At 45.2% G+C, this 17,040-nt stretch overlaps 1 protein-coding gene across 1 annotated transcript in view; it reads right to left on the bottom strand.

The window, feature by feature from the left end:
• The window catches only part of enah (ENAH actin regulator), a 101,563-nt gene extending 87,598 nt beyond the window's left edge, over nucleotides 1–13,965 (bottom strand). Inside the window, exon 1 of the mRNA XM_031878096.1 lies at nucleotides 13,541–13,965. Within this exon, the coding sequence (XP_031733956.1) occupies nucleotides 13,541–13,545 (5 nt within the window). The 5' untranslated portion in view covers nucleotides 13,546–13,965. The remainder of the gene's footprint in view (nucleotides 1–13,540) is intronic.
• Nucleotides 13,966–17,040: the final 3,075 nt, after the last annotated feature.

The raw sequence follows: 17,040 nt of genomic DNA, 5'->3' as shown, positions 1-17,040 counted from the left end.
ACACACACACACACACACACACACACACACACACACACACACACACAGGGCATCGGGCATTAGGTTGGCAGAGGCATTACAGCGTGCCTCATAAGCCTCTTCCAGTTTTTTACTACCAAAGACATCTGCTGCCTGAGGTGACACGTGTGGATACAGCACTTACGCTGATAAAACAGCACGGCCGACAGCAACGCTGGGAACGTGATCTGCACCAACGCGATACGGTCACAGCGGAGAAGCAGAAAGACTACAATAGACTTGAACCGTTGAGGTCATTCGGCTCCTTCAGCACAAATCACTGCCAATTAAAGTTGGGAACTATTTTTTCTATTGCCCTCTGGTTAGGGTTTGATTTGTTATTGTTGTAACACCTATATATAGCGTGTTGACTTTGCTACTGTGCTAAATAATAAATGAGACATTTTAATATTGCACTTTTATGAAGTTGGGAGACTTGCAAGGGAATAAGATGAACGGTCGCTAAGCTATGCTAACATTGTAGCTGCTCCACTAACACTCAAAATATCGCCATATACGCATAAATATGGCAGCGAAGTTATTGTTTATACATACTGTGTATATACATTGGACTTGAAAAAAGCTTTTTCCTCGAAAGTGACTCAAGAGTTTCAGGAGTGAAACTGAAAAAATGCAGTAGTGCCCCTTTCAAAGGTCAGGTGTCATTCAGGTTAAATGCTATTTCATTGTCAAGCACATCTTAACTAAATTGCATTGTCTTCACTAATTTCCGCGCGCTTGAAGTGCGCTCAGTGCAGCTGCAGGAGACCAAATTAGTGCGAGGCTGGCTATTGGATTGTGAGAATATATAAAGAAATGGCTGGATGGCCCTGCTGAAGTGTCCACGAGCAATAAGACCCTCCCCAGCAGCTCAGATATCAGATAGCGGTGACGGTGGAAGTGAAAAAACATGTGGCTGAACCGCTGGTATTGAAAGGTCGAGTGTGTAGGATCTAGCTGAAACTTCTCCTGTGTGCCAAGCCCCCAACGTAATGAAAACACAACGATTCTTGTCTTCGGGGGATTACACCCTAGAGAAAACATATCGTCACATTCCATCTATGCCACTACGTCCCCCGTTAATGCTACACACTGTACCTTTAAAAGACAGCGAGATGAGGGCTGTACAGGGCTGTGGGCGGCCGTCCAGGCTCGCCTCTCTAATCCCACCTGGCTGCCATTTGAACCCGTCCATGCAATAAAAACTGACGGCTCAAGCGACATGCAGTCACTAATGTGTGAACGCTAATGCAACGCATAGATCAAATGACAGCTCCTAGAGGCTTACTATCCAAGTCTCTAACGTCTCTCTGTCACATAAGTGAAACCAAATCATTTTGGGCCCAAACAACGGTTAAAAAATAACAACAATAGAGCCCGCTGTGGCCCGCTGTAACGCTGGACTCTGACGTCCAGTGGAGAAAGCAGAAATCTTGTGTAATGTGACTAATGTCCACTGTGGGGATTACTATCTGCATGACCTCCTCCAGCACACACACACACACACACACACACACACACACACACACACACACACACACACACACACACACACACACACACACACACACACACGTAGAAAGAAGAACAACATCGTGCAGAAATATACAGTTCCCCCCCCGAAACAGAAGCTACATATAGCAGAAAACACAGATAAACCTTACAGTAAAAAAGGTGAGAAACAACAGTAGCCATCCCCTGGTAAAAACAACAGCTAACACACACACACACTCACACACACAGCTGTGTGTGTGAGTGTGTGTGTGTTCTCGGGTGTCGACAGGTTTTCTGAGCAGCAGCTGTGTGACTGTGGGGCTGTCTGGGGCCCCGTGGAGAAAGACCTCTGAAAGTTTAATAAGTGTCTCGTTGCTGTAGGAGGAGCTGAAGGCCTCTGAAGCTGGCTGGCTGTCGGTCCGTCTGTTACCGCACGCTGCGTTCGTTCTGTGCAGCTGCGTGGCTCTCCGTTCAGATCGAAGCCAGCTAACAGGTGGATGGAGGGATTTCCCTCGGTGTGAGCGCTCCACACACGGGTGCACGTGTCAATAATGTACGATTTTACCCTTTTATTAGACAACTATTCAATCAGACCAATCGGTCCGCAGATTACTCGATCAATCACGGATGCAACTATTGACTATTGAATCATACTAATTCATCAGAATATTGTTCACAATACAAAACATGCATTTAAGCACAGACACTGGGGCTGTGAGGGTTCATGTGTCTGTGCTGAACCAACACGGGACGGGGGCCAGAGTTTGGCCCGCAAAACCTTTAGCCGATTGACGTGCGAGTCACTCACACTGAGGCGAGAGCAGACGAGCGGGTTCACCGTCAGCTACAACGGTGCTGGTCACCGGGGACGAGGACGCAGGAGGAGTGCGTCTGTCTTTAACACATACTACTGTCTGTTTAAAATACATGGAAAAGAAACGGATCCTCATACATTTGTTTTCCTTTTTAACCCCCGCTCTCCCAAACTCACAGCGGACTGTGACTCTTAAACCGGGGGAATGAACCGAACAATGACCTCCGTGTTCCGTCACACCCCCAGCCGTAGCCGATAGCGAGAACACTTTGAGATGGTTCAGGAGCTGGTAGTCTGAGCAGAGAGGGGCCAGACAGGACCACATCATCAGATCACACACACACACACACACACACACACACACACACACCGCTAAGCACTTGGAGCTGACGCAGTCGGTGCAAATATAACTCGCTGATGGTGTTTACTGTGTCGAAGGTCATGTAGCACTCAAACAGCCCCAGTGGACGACAGATCGGTTATTTCTGTCGAGCAGTCAGAAAAATAAAAGAGATAGTAAACAACGATTGAGGCTAACCACGTGGGAAAGGTTGACGAGATAAAAGAAGGTGGTACCAAACTGAAGGACAGCAATCCAGCTTGTGTGTGTACATTAACATTTTTCACTTCCCCAGCCAATAATCAGGAAGGATTTACGATTTGAAATGCTGCATCACAAACCTAAATCGGTAAAAGAAATGCATTGAAGATGGAGGTGAACACAGAGCTGCTGGGTGCACACGCTGAGGCCTTATCCAGCCAGAATGAATTATTCAGCGTGCGCACACGCACACACACACACACACACACACACACACACACACACACACTGCTGTTCTCACGCTGCAACAGGGACCTGGAGCGCAATAAGAAGTAATTAGAAAACCTCCCTTTTACACCTTTTGCTCTTCTATTATCAGCATGTCTGTTTTGCCTTCTGAGATGTAATGAGCAAACTCAGGGGGAAAGGGATATTTGAGCCATACAAGCTAGAACTGCATATCAACTCTTTTCATCGTTTGAAAAGTTAAAAAACAGTTTATGTTTGGTGCCAGAGAGCGGAGGAGCCATGGATAAGCCCCCCCCAGCACACAGCTGACCGCGGGGAGTTCATGTGTCGGATGATTCTCCCTGCCAGTGCACAGCCATTGTCCAGGGGAACAAAGCTGGAGAGGTTTGTCCGGGGTCGCGTCATTATGGGGGCCGAATGAGGCTACGACGTGGATGACCTGTTTCACAGCTCGCTCTTCACACCCTTCCCTCCCTCCCCCGCCTTTTGCCTCCCATTCCTTCCTCCCGGAGCTGCGACTCTTGTTTCTCCTCTCTGCTCATTCACCATCTAGCGAGGCTACAAGTGGCTGGACAAAGGGTGTCAATTTGGCGGCTATGTGTTGCCGGGACGACGGCTTCTGATGACGGAACTATTTAAAAAGGGGGGGGGGGGGGGGGGGGGGGCGTTTGGGGGAGGGGAGGCAAAAGGCGGGGGGGGGGGGGGGGGGGGGGGCTGCAGGTTGTCATGGAACTAAGCAGGCCCATCTGTGTGTGTGTGTGTGTGTGTGTGTGTGTGTGTGTTTTCTTACATGGCCTGAACTTGATGACAGTAACACCCCGTCATTTTAAAGGGAAATAGTCAAAGACTACAGTGGCTGCTGTTGTTCGTCCTGTGTGGAGCTCTTAAGTTGCTGCAGAACCCGTTAAACAAACACCCCTGCTGCGATCAGTACGGCATTATTACTTTTATTTCACAGTTTGAAGTTATTATAAAATGACTCCGACATTCAGGAGTCACCCCGTTTTGTTGGGCGTTGGTGGGTGTGTGAACCCTTCAGCTTCACGCGCTGAAGCTTTCCATGCAGCCACAAAAGGCTAACGCTAAGCTAACTATTGATGCTCTGTAAAAAAAACTAAAGGTCTCATTTTCTGTCCACACATGTTCAGATCACAGACTGCATACAAGACGCCGCGTCTCCACTTCCTCCCGCTGTACATAAATGAAGCCACAGTATCCCGGGTATGAGAGCTGCAGTATCGACGTCCTGCCCATACAATCAGCCGAGCCAATCACAGGCCGAGCTTGTTAGCGCAAAGCACCGAGCTGCTGTACTATAGCTGTTTGGCTAGAAAGACACAACGACTAGCCATAATATCTCACGATATAAATACATTCATAATCAAACGGACGCATGTTCTACAGGGCTGCTTTGATCCGGACCGTCTTGCCTGTAAATGATTAGCTACTGTATAAAAGGGAGTTGGAGGAGGAAGGTTGTCGTGTTTAGGTGGAAAGGAGATTACTTCTTAAATCCCTTCGGAGTGGTGAGAGGGAGAGATCTGTGCATGTTGATCGTGCTGTTATCTCGTGAAAAAGTGAATCTGCCTTTAGGGAATAGGATTATGTGTGTTTTGCATCTGTGCAGTGACCTGACGGAGGAGTGAAGGAACAACAGTTCATCCCTTCAGCTCTGTTCAGTGTGTTCCTCAGTCTCTGGACAGCCAAGCTACAGAGGGGAAAATGTGCAAAGAGGGAAATTGATTTTGAGCCACTCAGCTGCTTGGTGCCTCAGCCACGTCCTCGGCTCCTTTGCAGCAGCGCTTCAACTGGAAGGATGTGCAGCCGTCGGGGACTTGGGGGACGGTGGGGGGTGCTGCAGCGTCGGCCCCCTGCACCTGGGGGTTTCACTTAGTCCTGAACAATCAATGGATCGATCAGTCAAAGAGTGCTGCTTGGCTGTGTGTTGCCGCAATGAATTGAAACGGGCAGAGGCCTATATTACCAGTGTGCGAGTATCAAGTAACGTTTACAGAACACTTTTTAAAATCACAGCCCAGCTAGACTCCAGGAAGAAGAAGTGAATGAGGGGCTGTTAACTATTACGAGGGAGCAATTTCATTAACAAAATTCATTGATTTAACCGTGCAACAACCTCAGAAAGGCTATATAACTACGACATAAGGATGCTGTTTCAAAACGAAAGAATACATTTATTAATCAGAGCTCTCACATAAGAACATTGTTTTAGCACTGTACAGTGAGAAACCTGCCCAAAAGTCAGCAACAAAACATAAATATCGTTCGTAATGAGTTATTGAAGGAGGGTAACGGAATGAGGGTGTGGAGTGTAAAGAAGCTAAGAATCAATCTCCTCCGCTCTATTTCAGTACAGACAGCGCCGCACCCCCCGCCCCCCGCCCCCCCACACACACACACACAACAAACAGCGTCGTCCATTTCTCTGAAACAACGTCCTCAGAAAACAATGCACTGGATAAGGTCAGTGGGTGAGGGTGACGATGCCCGATGGCGTTTGGCGGGTTAAAAGTACAACTTTTGAGGAAAAAAAACAAAGGATTCAGGCTTTTATTTTGTAAAAATGTTATATCTCTATCACTGACTCACTTACATTTAAACTCAATGAAGAAGCGCAGAGAAGAGGTGATGTGTTTCCCCTCCTCTTCCTCACAGCGTGCTGACCGACATGAGCGGAAATCTCAGAACAAGACAAGTGTGTGGGGGGAGGGGGGGCTGGCAGGGCAAAGTGGAGAAGTGCACACACATGAACTGTCGCACCTCATCGTGCTAGCCTGGCCTCCTGCTGGCAAATCACACAGCTGAGCGCACCATGGGCACGCAACGCAGCTGGTCGGATAGGCGCTTCATGCCCACGGGGGGTACCGTCGACTGGCACTGCCCCCGAAACAAAGTGGCAGGACCTCCCGCGCACACAAGTTGTACATGGTACATGGAGCTGGGGAGGCTTTAAGAAACAATCTCACAGAAGACAATGAAAAATATACACAGAGGTCTCAAAACCCAGTGGCTGTTTGGTAAAAGATCAGATATTAAGAAATGCTGCAAATGTGATGAATACATTTCTTATGGGCTTCCTTCATAGGTTGGCTGGGCACAGCCTTAGCGATAGGGGGAGGAGCTCAGACGTCCGGAGGGAGCTCGGAGTAGAGCTGCTCCCTGACATCGAATGGGGTCGGCTGAGAAAGTTCGGACATCTGATCCCTCCTTTTGGAGGTTTTCTGGGCACGTTCAACTGGTAGGAGGCCCCGGTGTAGACCCCAAAAAATGCTGGAGGGACTATATATATATCTCGTCTGGCCTCGGGGTTCCCCGGGAAAGAGCTGGAACGCTTTGCTGGACGTCTGGAACACTCCAGAGGAAGAGAACGGGTGGATTTATAAACATTTTTGAATAAAATGAATAAAGAATCATGTTTGACTTTTTGGCCTCATCGGTGGCAGATGTTTGTGAACCAAACTGTGGCTTCGCACCAGTCGGTAAGTGATGTCAGTAGCAGGGTGGTGAGAACGCCTCGCAGTGTTGAAAACACAACCCTCCTGTCCGCCACACACACGCTGATGGAAGTATCTAGAGCTCAGCAAACACCCAACACTATCAGCACTCGTAGTCTGGGACACTTACAAGTACGCACTAACACCGCTCAAATGAACACTTCACTGTGCTACAGAGGCAGTAAAAAAGGACCTATTTTGGTCGGTTGTTGAGACAGTCACAGTTTCATCGGTACTGCCAACGTGCTGGGATTGTATTATTAGTAATCATGGAACTACGGTTGCGATATGAAAACATAAAACAAGTGTGCGGGTGTAAACTTATGCTAATCCGGGATCACACCTTCCCTTTCTGCTGTTGGATGGAAGTGACCCGAGAGCAGGAGAGAGTTGGCCTCCCTCAGGTCAGTTCAACCCCCCCCGCTGATGAAGGTGTCACATATTTTCTGGACAGGCTCAGGGCACAAATACCCTCAACGAGAGTAACGATGAGCAGATGGGAATTTTTGGGTGTAGACTTTCTTTTTGGGTGTTTCATTCAGTTCATACTTTAACTGTCCAATTACCGCATTAATATGAATGCAAGCACTGCGCCGCGCTGACAGGTCTGTTTAAGCTTTTGATGGGGGAATTCCTCAAGCATGCGCTGGATCAACATTGGTGCCAACACTGACCTTCAGGGGAAGCGGCCGTGACATGACCGATCCACATTCAATATCTCTGTTGAGGTCATTATAAAGTGTTTTCTCTGTCAGCCACAGCACTGCCCTGCTGTTACAACAAAAGAAGAAGACTTTAGTATTTAGTTATTACTAGGGCTGGGACCATATGCTTATCTCCCGACTCCAAAATCTACCGATTGCCAATTCGATTTATGTATTGCCAATTTTTAAGACTTGCAATTTTTAAGTGTTGCAATTCAACATTTGGATTTATTGCACATTTGTTTGACACTAGATCATGAGAAAAGTTGAATCACACACTTCTACAGACCTTTGCTTTAGGAAATCTCTCAAATCGACACAGTAGACAGTATGTGTATGTAGACAGAGATGAAGTCAACTCTATCGGTCATTGTCAGGATTTTTAAATCACAGGCAACATATTTACAACATACTTCTGGTGAATATGATCAAATGAATCTCCTTTCCATAAATCTATTTTGTATGTACCAGATTATGTTCATTAGCACCTTATTGTATCGTTCCAGTAGCCCCACCATGTCTGTCTCTAGCTCTCCCCGTCAGCTCGACATGGATCATCTAAATGAATTTACCATGAATGTCAGTATTTGGCTGCAGTACAGTTGTAGTGACCGCAGACCGCTTTCACCACTGTTACTTATGTTACTGCAATATTATTATGCAATACCACTATTTTACCTATCCATGACAGAGTTTACTTTAAGCCTCGTCTAGCTCTGCGTTTCCTGTGTTTCCATACTTCACTGCATGTGCAGTATGTGTAGTTTTACACACAATTGAATTTGAATTATATCGCATGAGACTTAAAAAAAAAAAGTCAATAAAAGTAACTTCAAAATAAATCGGTTTACTTAAGTGAATGCATTTTTTTCTCACCCCTAGTTTTTACATTTGGGGAAAAAAAGAGAGTAGTCAAATGAAATCTGTACTTGGTATCAGAATTGTTACCGGGAGCCGTTAAGTCAGATCGGTGCATTCGTACTTATAATGTCGACGAGGTAAAGACGAGGTGGCGTCATGCTCTCTGTGCAGCCTGCTGCAGTACAGACAGTGTGGATGCATTAGCTGCCAGCGGCCCCCAAACACAGGAACAATTAAACCCCAAATTACACACCATGAGGTCGGCAACACACCATGCGACAGAAAGAATAGAGGGCAGTTACTCAACCTGGTCTGTAATATCCCTGAGTGTCTATGTAGTGACCCGTGTTCTATCCTTCAACATGACTAAACAAGGCAGCACACACACACACACACACACACACACACACACACACACACAGGACATGATGGGTGGTGGTGGTGGCCTGGAGATGAAAGAAGTGAGCTTGTGATAGGGGGTTTGCTGGTTTAATCACCAGGTCAACTGGGACACTTGAGTGTGATTAAAATTCGCTCCCTTGGTAGCTACTGTTGGGACGCCCTTGAGCAAGGTACTTAACCTTCAGCTGCACTTTACGGCGCGTGACTTCAGCTGGTCTTTACCATCTAATGACGTAGAAATACATACTCAAATCTTGTCATATTGTGACCGCAGTGACGACTGCTGCTCGTGGCTACACTCGGAGCTCAAAGTCTCGTCTTTCACTCGCGTGAATCAGCAATAATCCGGAGAGAGAGCTGCGTCTGCCACAGGCTGTGGTTACTTTCCTCCTTGGGGTGACTTTACCTCCGCAAACAGCCAGTCAGCAGGCGGTCGAAACGCGAGACGTGAGGGACGGGCGGGGAACGGATGGAAATAATAATGCAAAAAGAGCTGGTCGGGAGTAAGAAGCCTGTGAAGCGGCCCTTTTTTAGAGCAGATTTGGGGTTGGAGCAAGAGAGCGAGATTGGCGGAGAGAGGCTGCACAGGGAGGAGAGAGGGAGCGAGGGAGATAAGGAGCAGATGGTGGCGGGGAGCCAGACGCGATCAGAATCTTCCCCAAAACTTCAAAAGGGGGAAACTGGTGGAGCACAATAACGTCCTTCTCCCGTCCTAATTCGCTCGCGTGCTCTACGTTTTATAGCTCAATCCACCTTGAGTTGCCTTCAGGAGAGCAGAACAGTGAGAGTAAGGGAGAGATGGCGTGGGTTTACACTCTCTTTTAATGATTTCTTTCTAACATTTCATATGAATTATTCAAGATTATAGTCAATAAATGGAATCAAAATACAAATTTTTAGAGCACTTTCAAAGCTCAAAGTGACAAAGGTAATAAAAGGACAGTAGATTCCCATTTTTATTTTAATAATAAAAATTTGATTGTGTGTGTGTATATAGAGTACATGGCTGCAACCCCCGATGTGTAGTGAAAGAGCATTGTACTACATTAGACATATCAATCGATTGTCAAAATATTGGTTAGTTGCAGCTGTAATGTACATAATAGTTCATTCAAAAGGTTTTGAACCAAAATAGTTTATAAATGACGGTGGAAAGTTCCATGACGTATCGTAGAATGATGCATAACACTGGCCAGTTGTACTGCGCAAGTGTATATGGAAGTAGCCATGTTGACATCAGCAAAAAAAAAGTATTTTTTAATTCACTTATCTTTTTGTATTTTTTTTTTTTTTGTTAATTTGTTTGTGTATCGTGAATAATGGCTGCCCTCCCTACATGCACTTTTGGTCTTCATCAAACGACGTGTCATGTATCCACGTCTCTGGACAGCCTTGGGAACAGTTTCCTGTGTCTACTCCACTAAGCTTATGATCAGTCTGTGTGACACAAGAGGAGAAGCAGACAATACTTGACTGCAGGGTTCGCTATCAGTCCCATTGATTCAGCTCCACAATAACACAATAGGACAAAGCAAGTACTGTTAATGAGTGACTCTTCAACAAAGACCATTGAGATTGACTGAGAATTGTGTCTGTGTGCTGGTGATGAAGTCATACTTCTTTTGATGATACAGCAACATGAGCTATTAGTCTGTAAAGTAAAGAGGAGCGATACCATGACTCAGCTCCCCACTGACTCTTTCTTTGCATCTCATTCTCTGTCTAGACTCAATAAAACTCAGCAACCATACCTCAAGTCTTTAAATCAATGTACGGGTCACATTTATTCTCATTTGAACTGAGCCTCTGGCTGACCTCATTAACACCTTAATATAGATGGGATGACATAACTGGCCGAGGTCTATTTTTAACCTCTAATTGACCACACAGTGCAGCAGTTCTGGAAAAAAAACGTTCCCTCAGCTCCTGTCAGTCATCTTTGGCGTGAACCTGCAGCGGCCGGCAGAAACCAGGCCTTTCAGCGGTTGTCAGGGCTCGTTACCGTGACGCTTAACAGCAACCCCCCCCCCCGTCCCCCTGGCGGAGATAAGCAGACATCAGCGCTACGTGCTGCCTGACACAACGCAGGGAAACGAACTGCCCGCTACATCGTCGTCCTCGCGGTTCAGGAATGTGCTCGTAGTATCTTTGACCTTAACATTTTTCTTCTAACTGAACAAAAACACGTGCACTTATTTTGACAACCCAACTATATTTTTGAATAAAATTAACACAAATATCTGTACTTGTAGCAGCTTTAAAAGGCATTCAGAATCTACATCAGTCGGTAACAGAAATAAAGTTAATTATGTGTGACTGCACACTGACGATCTAAACTAATACGACAGGAGTGGAAGTGTCAGACACACACAGTCCTCCTGTTGGAGGGAGCATTTAGCCTACTGGCAACTTTGGTAAACTATTCTCATTATCAAAATAAGGAACATTTCAAAACACTTTTGTATTACACTGTGTGAACAATTTCCCACAAGGCAGCGGGTCACAACAGGATATAAAACTAAAAAAGCATCCCTCATGCTCTGAAAACCAGAATAGAACATGTGCATTAGGAGAGTTTCAATTAGTTCCACCTTGGCTAAATGCCAATGTGAGGGACAATTACTTCTCTAATTGTTTTATCCGGTTCAGATTTCCTGTTTAACTGCTGCTTGACAGCAGCGGGGGAAGTAGAGTTCGGTTGGTTCTTTTCCTCATCCTCGTGATCGGCACATCTGGGTGATGCATGTTGGATGTGTTTCCACACGTGCCATTAAGGTGGAGCAACGCCTGCAACACACCGTCCTCATCCTATGCACAACTCTCGCTATGTTGCCAATGCTGACCGGAAACCTGCAGGCGGCTCCTCCAAGCACCACTTTCCAGTTATACAACTAGAGATTGAGACCATAAACTCATGTTTACAATGTTTACTGAGGGAATAAATCAAGTGAGAAGTAGAGTCATTTTCTCATAGACTTCTATACAAACAGAGGAGTCGCCCCCTGATGGCCATTAGAGAGAATGAAACTTTTAAGGCACTTCCGCATTGGCTTCACTTTTCAGACCTCGGAGGTTGCCGCATCGGCAGCACTGAACAGCCGGTGGACCAATAACTTAGGGTGGCCACAACCTCATGAGACACTAAGACACAGCCACAAGCGTCCTGCATGAGTCAGCTCTGAGCAGCTGGGGCCGCCACTCTCTCTCACACACACACACACACACACACACACACACACACACACCTGTTGCACACATCGATACATCTCCACTGGTCCCTCATGTCTCCCATTGAATGACGGCGGGGACAACTTGCGTTTAAAAGCTACGGCACAGTCTTGTCAACTACCAGCGATCGCGTCTTTAGTCCCGTCTGCTGCCGTCAGTGATCTGATGTCCAACACTGGACACAGTTCAAGAAGAATTAATATAGAATGTTGCTTAAAAAAAAAAAAAAAGGTATGAGGAATAGGGGGGAAAAAATGAGAGAGATGAAAAATTTGTGGTTTCCATTCTCTTTGAAACAACCAAAGCTGTTGTTAACCAGCAGTTTGGCCAACAGAGAGATTCCAACAGCTGGAATCAATTAGGGGCTTTCTTAAAGGGGGACTGGCCGGCTACATGTCTCACTTCTTAATACACACACAAAAAGTTTGTTTGGAGATGGGAGTGTGTGTGTGTGTGCGTGGGGGGGGGTCCAACACGTCCATAGAAGCTGATTTGGACATTTGAACTTTCTCCCCCGCACGCAGAGGGGGGAAGTATCCTGACAAAAGCTGCTGCACTGCGTTGGACATGTTGAGTGGAATCAAGCAAAAAAACAACAGCCACATCAGCAACCTCGGGTTGATTTTTTTTGTTTTAGGACACGTTAATGAAGGGGGGGGGGGGGTTTCGACACAAAACTAACACAAACAGCTTTCACCAGGTCGTCTCTGATAAACAAGGACGTTTCTAGAACTTGACACCAAGGTGGTAACATAAACAGAGTGGTACTCCAACAGCCTTTTTTAGTCCAATGTGCAACAGCAACGTTACAGGAGATTTCGAATAACCCCCAAAAAAGGAAACGTATCATGCAACTGACTCCAAAGAGCATAAAAAAAAGCAAAATGAAGTCAATCTGGACAATCTTCAATCGAAGTCATTACCAGTACACTCAGCTTTGGGTCATTGTCGCCCTTCAAAGGACCTACAAAGCCAGCATCATGTTCACCAGGTAAAAACAAAGTCTCCATCCGTGTCACACAACAGCCTTTAAAGGGCAGCATGCGCGTGGGTGTCAAGAGGGTGCACCTCCATCACCGGGAGTTTTGAAGAGGTGTGTCCCCCAACAGTACACCTCTGTCAGGAAGTGTCTGTGAGCGTGTTCTTCTCATTAGCATTTAAGCACGAATCGACTGCATGTTTAGAGAGGCTGCCCCCCTGTGTCATCCCCCCCCAACTGACAAAAGCGCACGAGCTGCTTTGAGGACCGAGAAGCACCGACAAACCACAGAGCCTGTGCGCGTGTTTGCATGTGTGTGTGTGAGACACTCGTAATGTGCCATCAAATAAATGCTTCCCCATCACCAGCGCTGAGAGATTAATCCCTCTCGTATGCAGTGTGGGAGTATAGCGGCAGGAACGAGCGAGCGCCATTCCCAAACCCGTGCACGTCCACGAATGCAGCACACATTCTGGAGCGCCGTTGAGCGAGCCCCTACGGTGCGATACAAAAAGCGGACGATATTCAGCCTCTAATGAGGCGAAACACGCTGCGTGCCGCTCCGTCAATACAACGGAGCGGCGCCACTGTATGAGACATGTCAAGCAACATGTTTAGCTAACATCTTGGTTGTATTTTCCCTCGCGCTCCGGGCGGCTCGAACTCCCCCCCGACTTTCATCTCGTTATCTCCTCTGATATTATTTCACATTTAAGACCGTTTGGGGAAGCTTCTTACCTCATGACGAAAGTGTCGCCGGGCCAAATATATCACAAAGTTGCTCAGGTATCAACGACGGGTGACTTGTAGTTTTTTTTCTCCCCAAAAGTTCACCGCTCGGTTCAAGGCTTACGGGCGATCAGATGAAAGGGGGTGCCGACGGAGTGACAAGCGGCTTCACAGTTTGCAGGCTATCCGGTAAAAAAAAAGAAAAAAAGTACACACAAGAAGAAAAGGTAAAAAAAGAAAATTGGGATTTAAAAAAAAAAAAAGAAGAAACAGTCGAGTCCTACATGGTCCAGAGCGTCGCGGCTCCGCTGGTGGTGAACAGTCGCTGGGAGGAAAGTGGAGAATCGCAGCGTTTCTCGCCGTTTTCTGGCGCACTCGGGGTCGGCTGTGATGCGGCGCTGTGCGGCTCGGGTGCCGGTCTGCTGCCGCTGCCTGCTGGCTGCAAAACGTTCTGCGTTCAGGGCCGCACTGGAACCTCCTACTTTGAAGTATCACAGTGACACAGCCGGGGAAAAAAAACGTTTTCTAATTTATAAACGTTAAAGCTACTTTTTTAATTATAGGAGGCACATTTTAGAGCGTATTTAGCCAGTGGGATGTTTCTTAGTTCAAAAGTCTCTGAGTTCTGATAATATACTCCTAGGAAAGTGAACAAAATAGCTCAATGGTGAATTATTTGGACAGCGTGCAGCTTTGATATATATTGGAGTCATTTATTAAACAGAGACAGTATTAGGTTAATACAGCCTCTGCTGCGCGTCACCTAAACTACTCATCTAAATGTTGGGTTGTATAAAAACTCTTGTGGGGCTTTCGTGTGCGCTGTATTTATGAGTCTTTACTTTCCCACAGTACCTGAAGGCAGCAATTGACGCAACTTGTGGGACGTAGCACGTACAGGTTGCCCCTGACAACTGAGTTGGCTCTTTTGCTGTCTGCCTGAGATGTTGAGATGGGACCAAAGTGGAACAACATATTACTAAATATGCTGTTTGAAATAAATAAATACAGTAATCCTAAAATACATTTCAACTATAGATATTATTATTATTGTTAGTAGTAGTATTACTATTGTTATTATCATAATTTCATTATTAATTACATTTATGGTCACTATAAACTCTCTTGCAATCCACAGGTCGAAGTAAAAATACTGAAACTTTGATGAACAATAACACTATATCACTATTGTGTTGTGATATGGTGGCTTTTCACAACTTTTGGATTTTGTAAATTCAATGCAAATGCAAAAGGTGACAAAGTAGGCTAATAACCTTCTATTGTATTATTTTTTTATTTTTAAGTAAAGATATTTTCCATAAAAGCTGCTGCGTGCATATGTCACGTGTCCATCATGTAACATTACACATCATTGAGCTATGACAGCACATCAGCTGATGAAGCCGGTACTATTAGCCAATCATACACAGCTCCGCTAACTATAACCGTTATACCGCCAAAAACTAAAAGCGCTGCTTCTTTATTTAGCTCTGGGGGTACTATTCTCCAACCCCTGGCTTATGTTATCTGGAGATGAGTACAATGCAAAAAGTTTTTAAAAAAAAGGCAGAATGATTAGGAGAATGACACAAATAGGTCCTCTCTGGCCTTGTAGTTGAATCCTGAAGGGAAGCATGAGCGTTGTTAGCCCCGCTGTTTGAAATGATGCCTCAGACCATATCTGACTTGTAGACTGAGGAACAGTAACAATAAAGACAATCCACAATAATAAAATAAATCCAAATATAACACAACTAAGCCCCCTATAAGCTGCTCTGGATATATGCACTGACTGTTGTTATAGTTTTCTGAAATTTTAAAAGAGGATTATGATCTTAAAAAAAAAAGAAAAAAGAAAGGTGGAGGCAAAGCTTATATTTGAGCTCTTCTGCCTTTATGTAACGCCACTGCACTTTGGAACAAAGGTTCACCTCTGTGGAAAGGGCAGATCTGACCAAAACAACACCAGCACTTTTTAGGTTGCAGTTCTAGCTTTTTACTATAGGTTGTTAGAGGAGTGACTTCATGCAAAAAAAAATCTGTCTCGTCAATTTAATTAAAATGCATTCTGAAATCATATGGGAGTACTTTGAAGGCGCGGACTCCTTCGTGTTCATGTTTGTGATCGTGGAATCTGAAATGGATGCAGAAAGTCATGAGGCGCTGGAGGTGACCGGGCTGCAACTGACTCAGCTGGTGATGAATGAGCCGTCAGCTGCGATCCGCCCACTCCTCACCAGCTCTGTTATTGTGATCCTCTAACACGTCGAAACGTCCTTAGATCTCTCTGCGATACGTTCACTATGAAATCATCAGGAAGAGAAAAGATGTTTTCATAAAACCTCCGAGTTCAGTGTTCTGAGTTCATCCAATATCGTTCAATTAAAAATAAAATATCTCAACTTTGTCCGCCATCTAGTGTACAAACTGTGGTATTACACAACCGGAGCGCTTCTTCTCAAAGCACTACCAGCGGTAAGTGGTACATGTAGCCTACTTGAGTACTGCACTTGTAAGAAGTTTTGTGGTACTTGTGCTTTGTTGTGCACTTTGAGATACGTTATACAGCCTACTCTCGTATTTTTCCAAAGGGTGTTTCACTTGTTACTCAATTAAATCTATTTGACAGCTAGTTATGTTGCAGATTAAGATCTTATTTACAAAACATATGATCATTTTGTAAATCATTGTTGTGGCGGATTAATGCCAGATACATTAAGCCACATTTCTACCACGTGCAGTAATGCTACTTACATGCCAATGCAGCAAGGCTGGACTGATTGTATTGTAATACTATTTTAATATAGTAACTTTAGAATGATCTGAATACTTCCACCATGACTGAGCACCACATACCCAACTCTGGTTCTAAATAAATGCGTTGAGACAAGAAGAAATTAAGGTTTGGAAATGTTTAATCTCAAAATAATTAATAATTAATCAATCTGTCATATTCCGAGCCTTATGGACCATTCGCAGGGAGTTGGGAAATGCGTCAGTTTTAAGGGTAACCACTAGAGGGCGACAAGTTGACTTTCCCACACAATTCAGTACAGGAGTATTTCCGGGATCATGTCAAAACAAAGGCTGGCGGCCGTCGGGACCATGGCTGTAAGCAAGAGGCATTAGTTGCTATGCAGCTACGTAGCTTTAACGCGAACTTGTTGATTCAACCCAATATGTGTAACTACAATCAACTGAGAGCATCAGCTTTTTATATACAACAACATGGGGGTAAGGGATAGATGAAGCTGATGAATGGGAACTTCAGATTATTTTTGTCAGTGGGACTTTTTGTCATTTGTTATGATACATTTTAAACTTGGTTGGAGGGATTCAAATACAATAAAACATTTAGTTAAATCAGCTTTCATTTTTTTATAGTAATTATTTTATATATTACTCAATAATACCACAAACTTCAGAAGTTATTCTTGACGTGCCTTTGTTTTGAAACAGCAACCCGGAAGTGGTTTCGTCTTCATATTCCCTTCCTTCTGATTGGCTGC

Source organism: Anarrhichthys ocellatus, unplaced genomic scaffold (genome assembly GCF_004355925.1).
Source record: "Anarrhichthys ocellatus isolate YVR2014 unplaced genomic scaffold, GSC_Weel_1.0 scaffold161, whole genome shotgun sequence".
Lineage (NCBI taxonomy): Eukaryota > Metazoa > Chordata > Actinopteri > Perciformes > Anarhichadidae > Anarrhichthys > Anarrhichthys ocellatus.
This window is presented reverse-complemented; position numbering and strand designations above follow the sequence as displayed.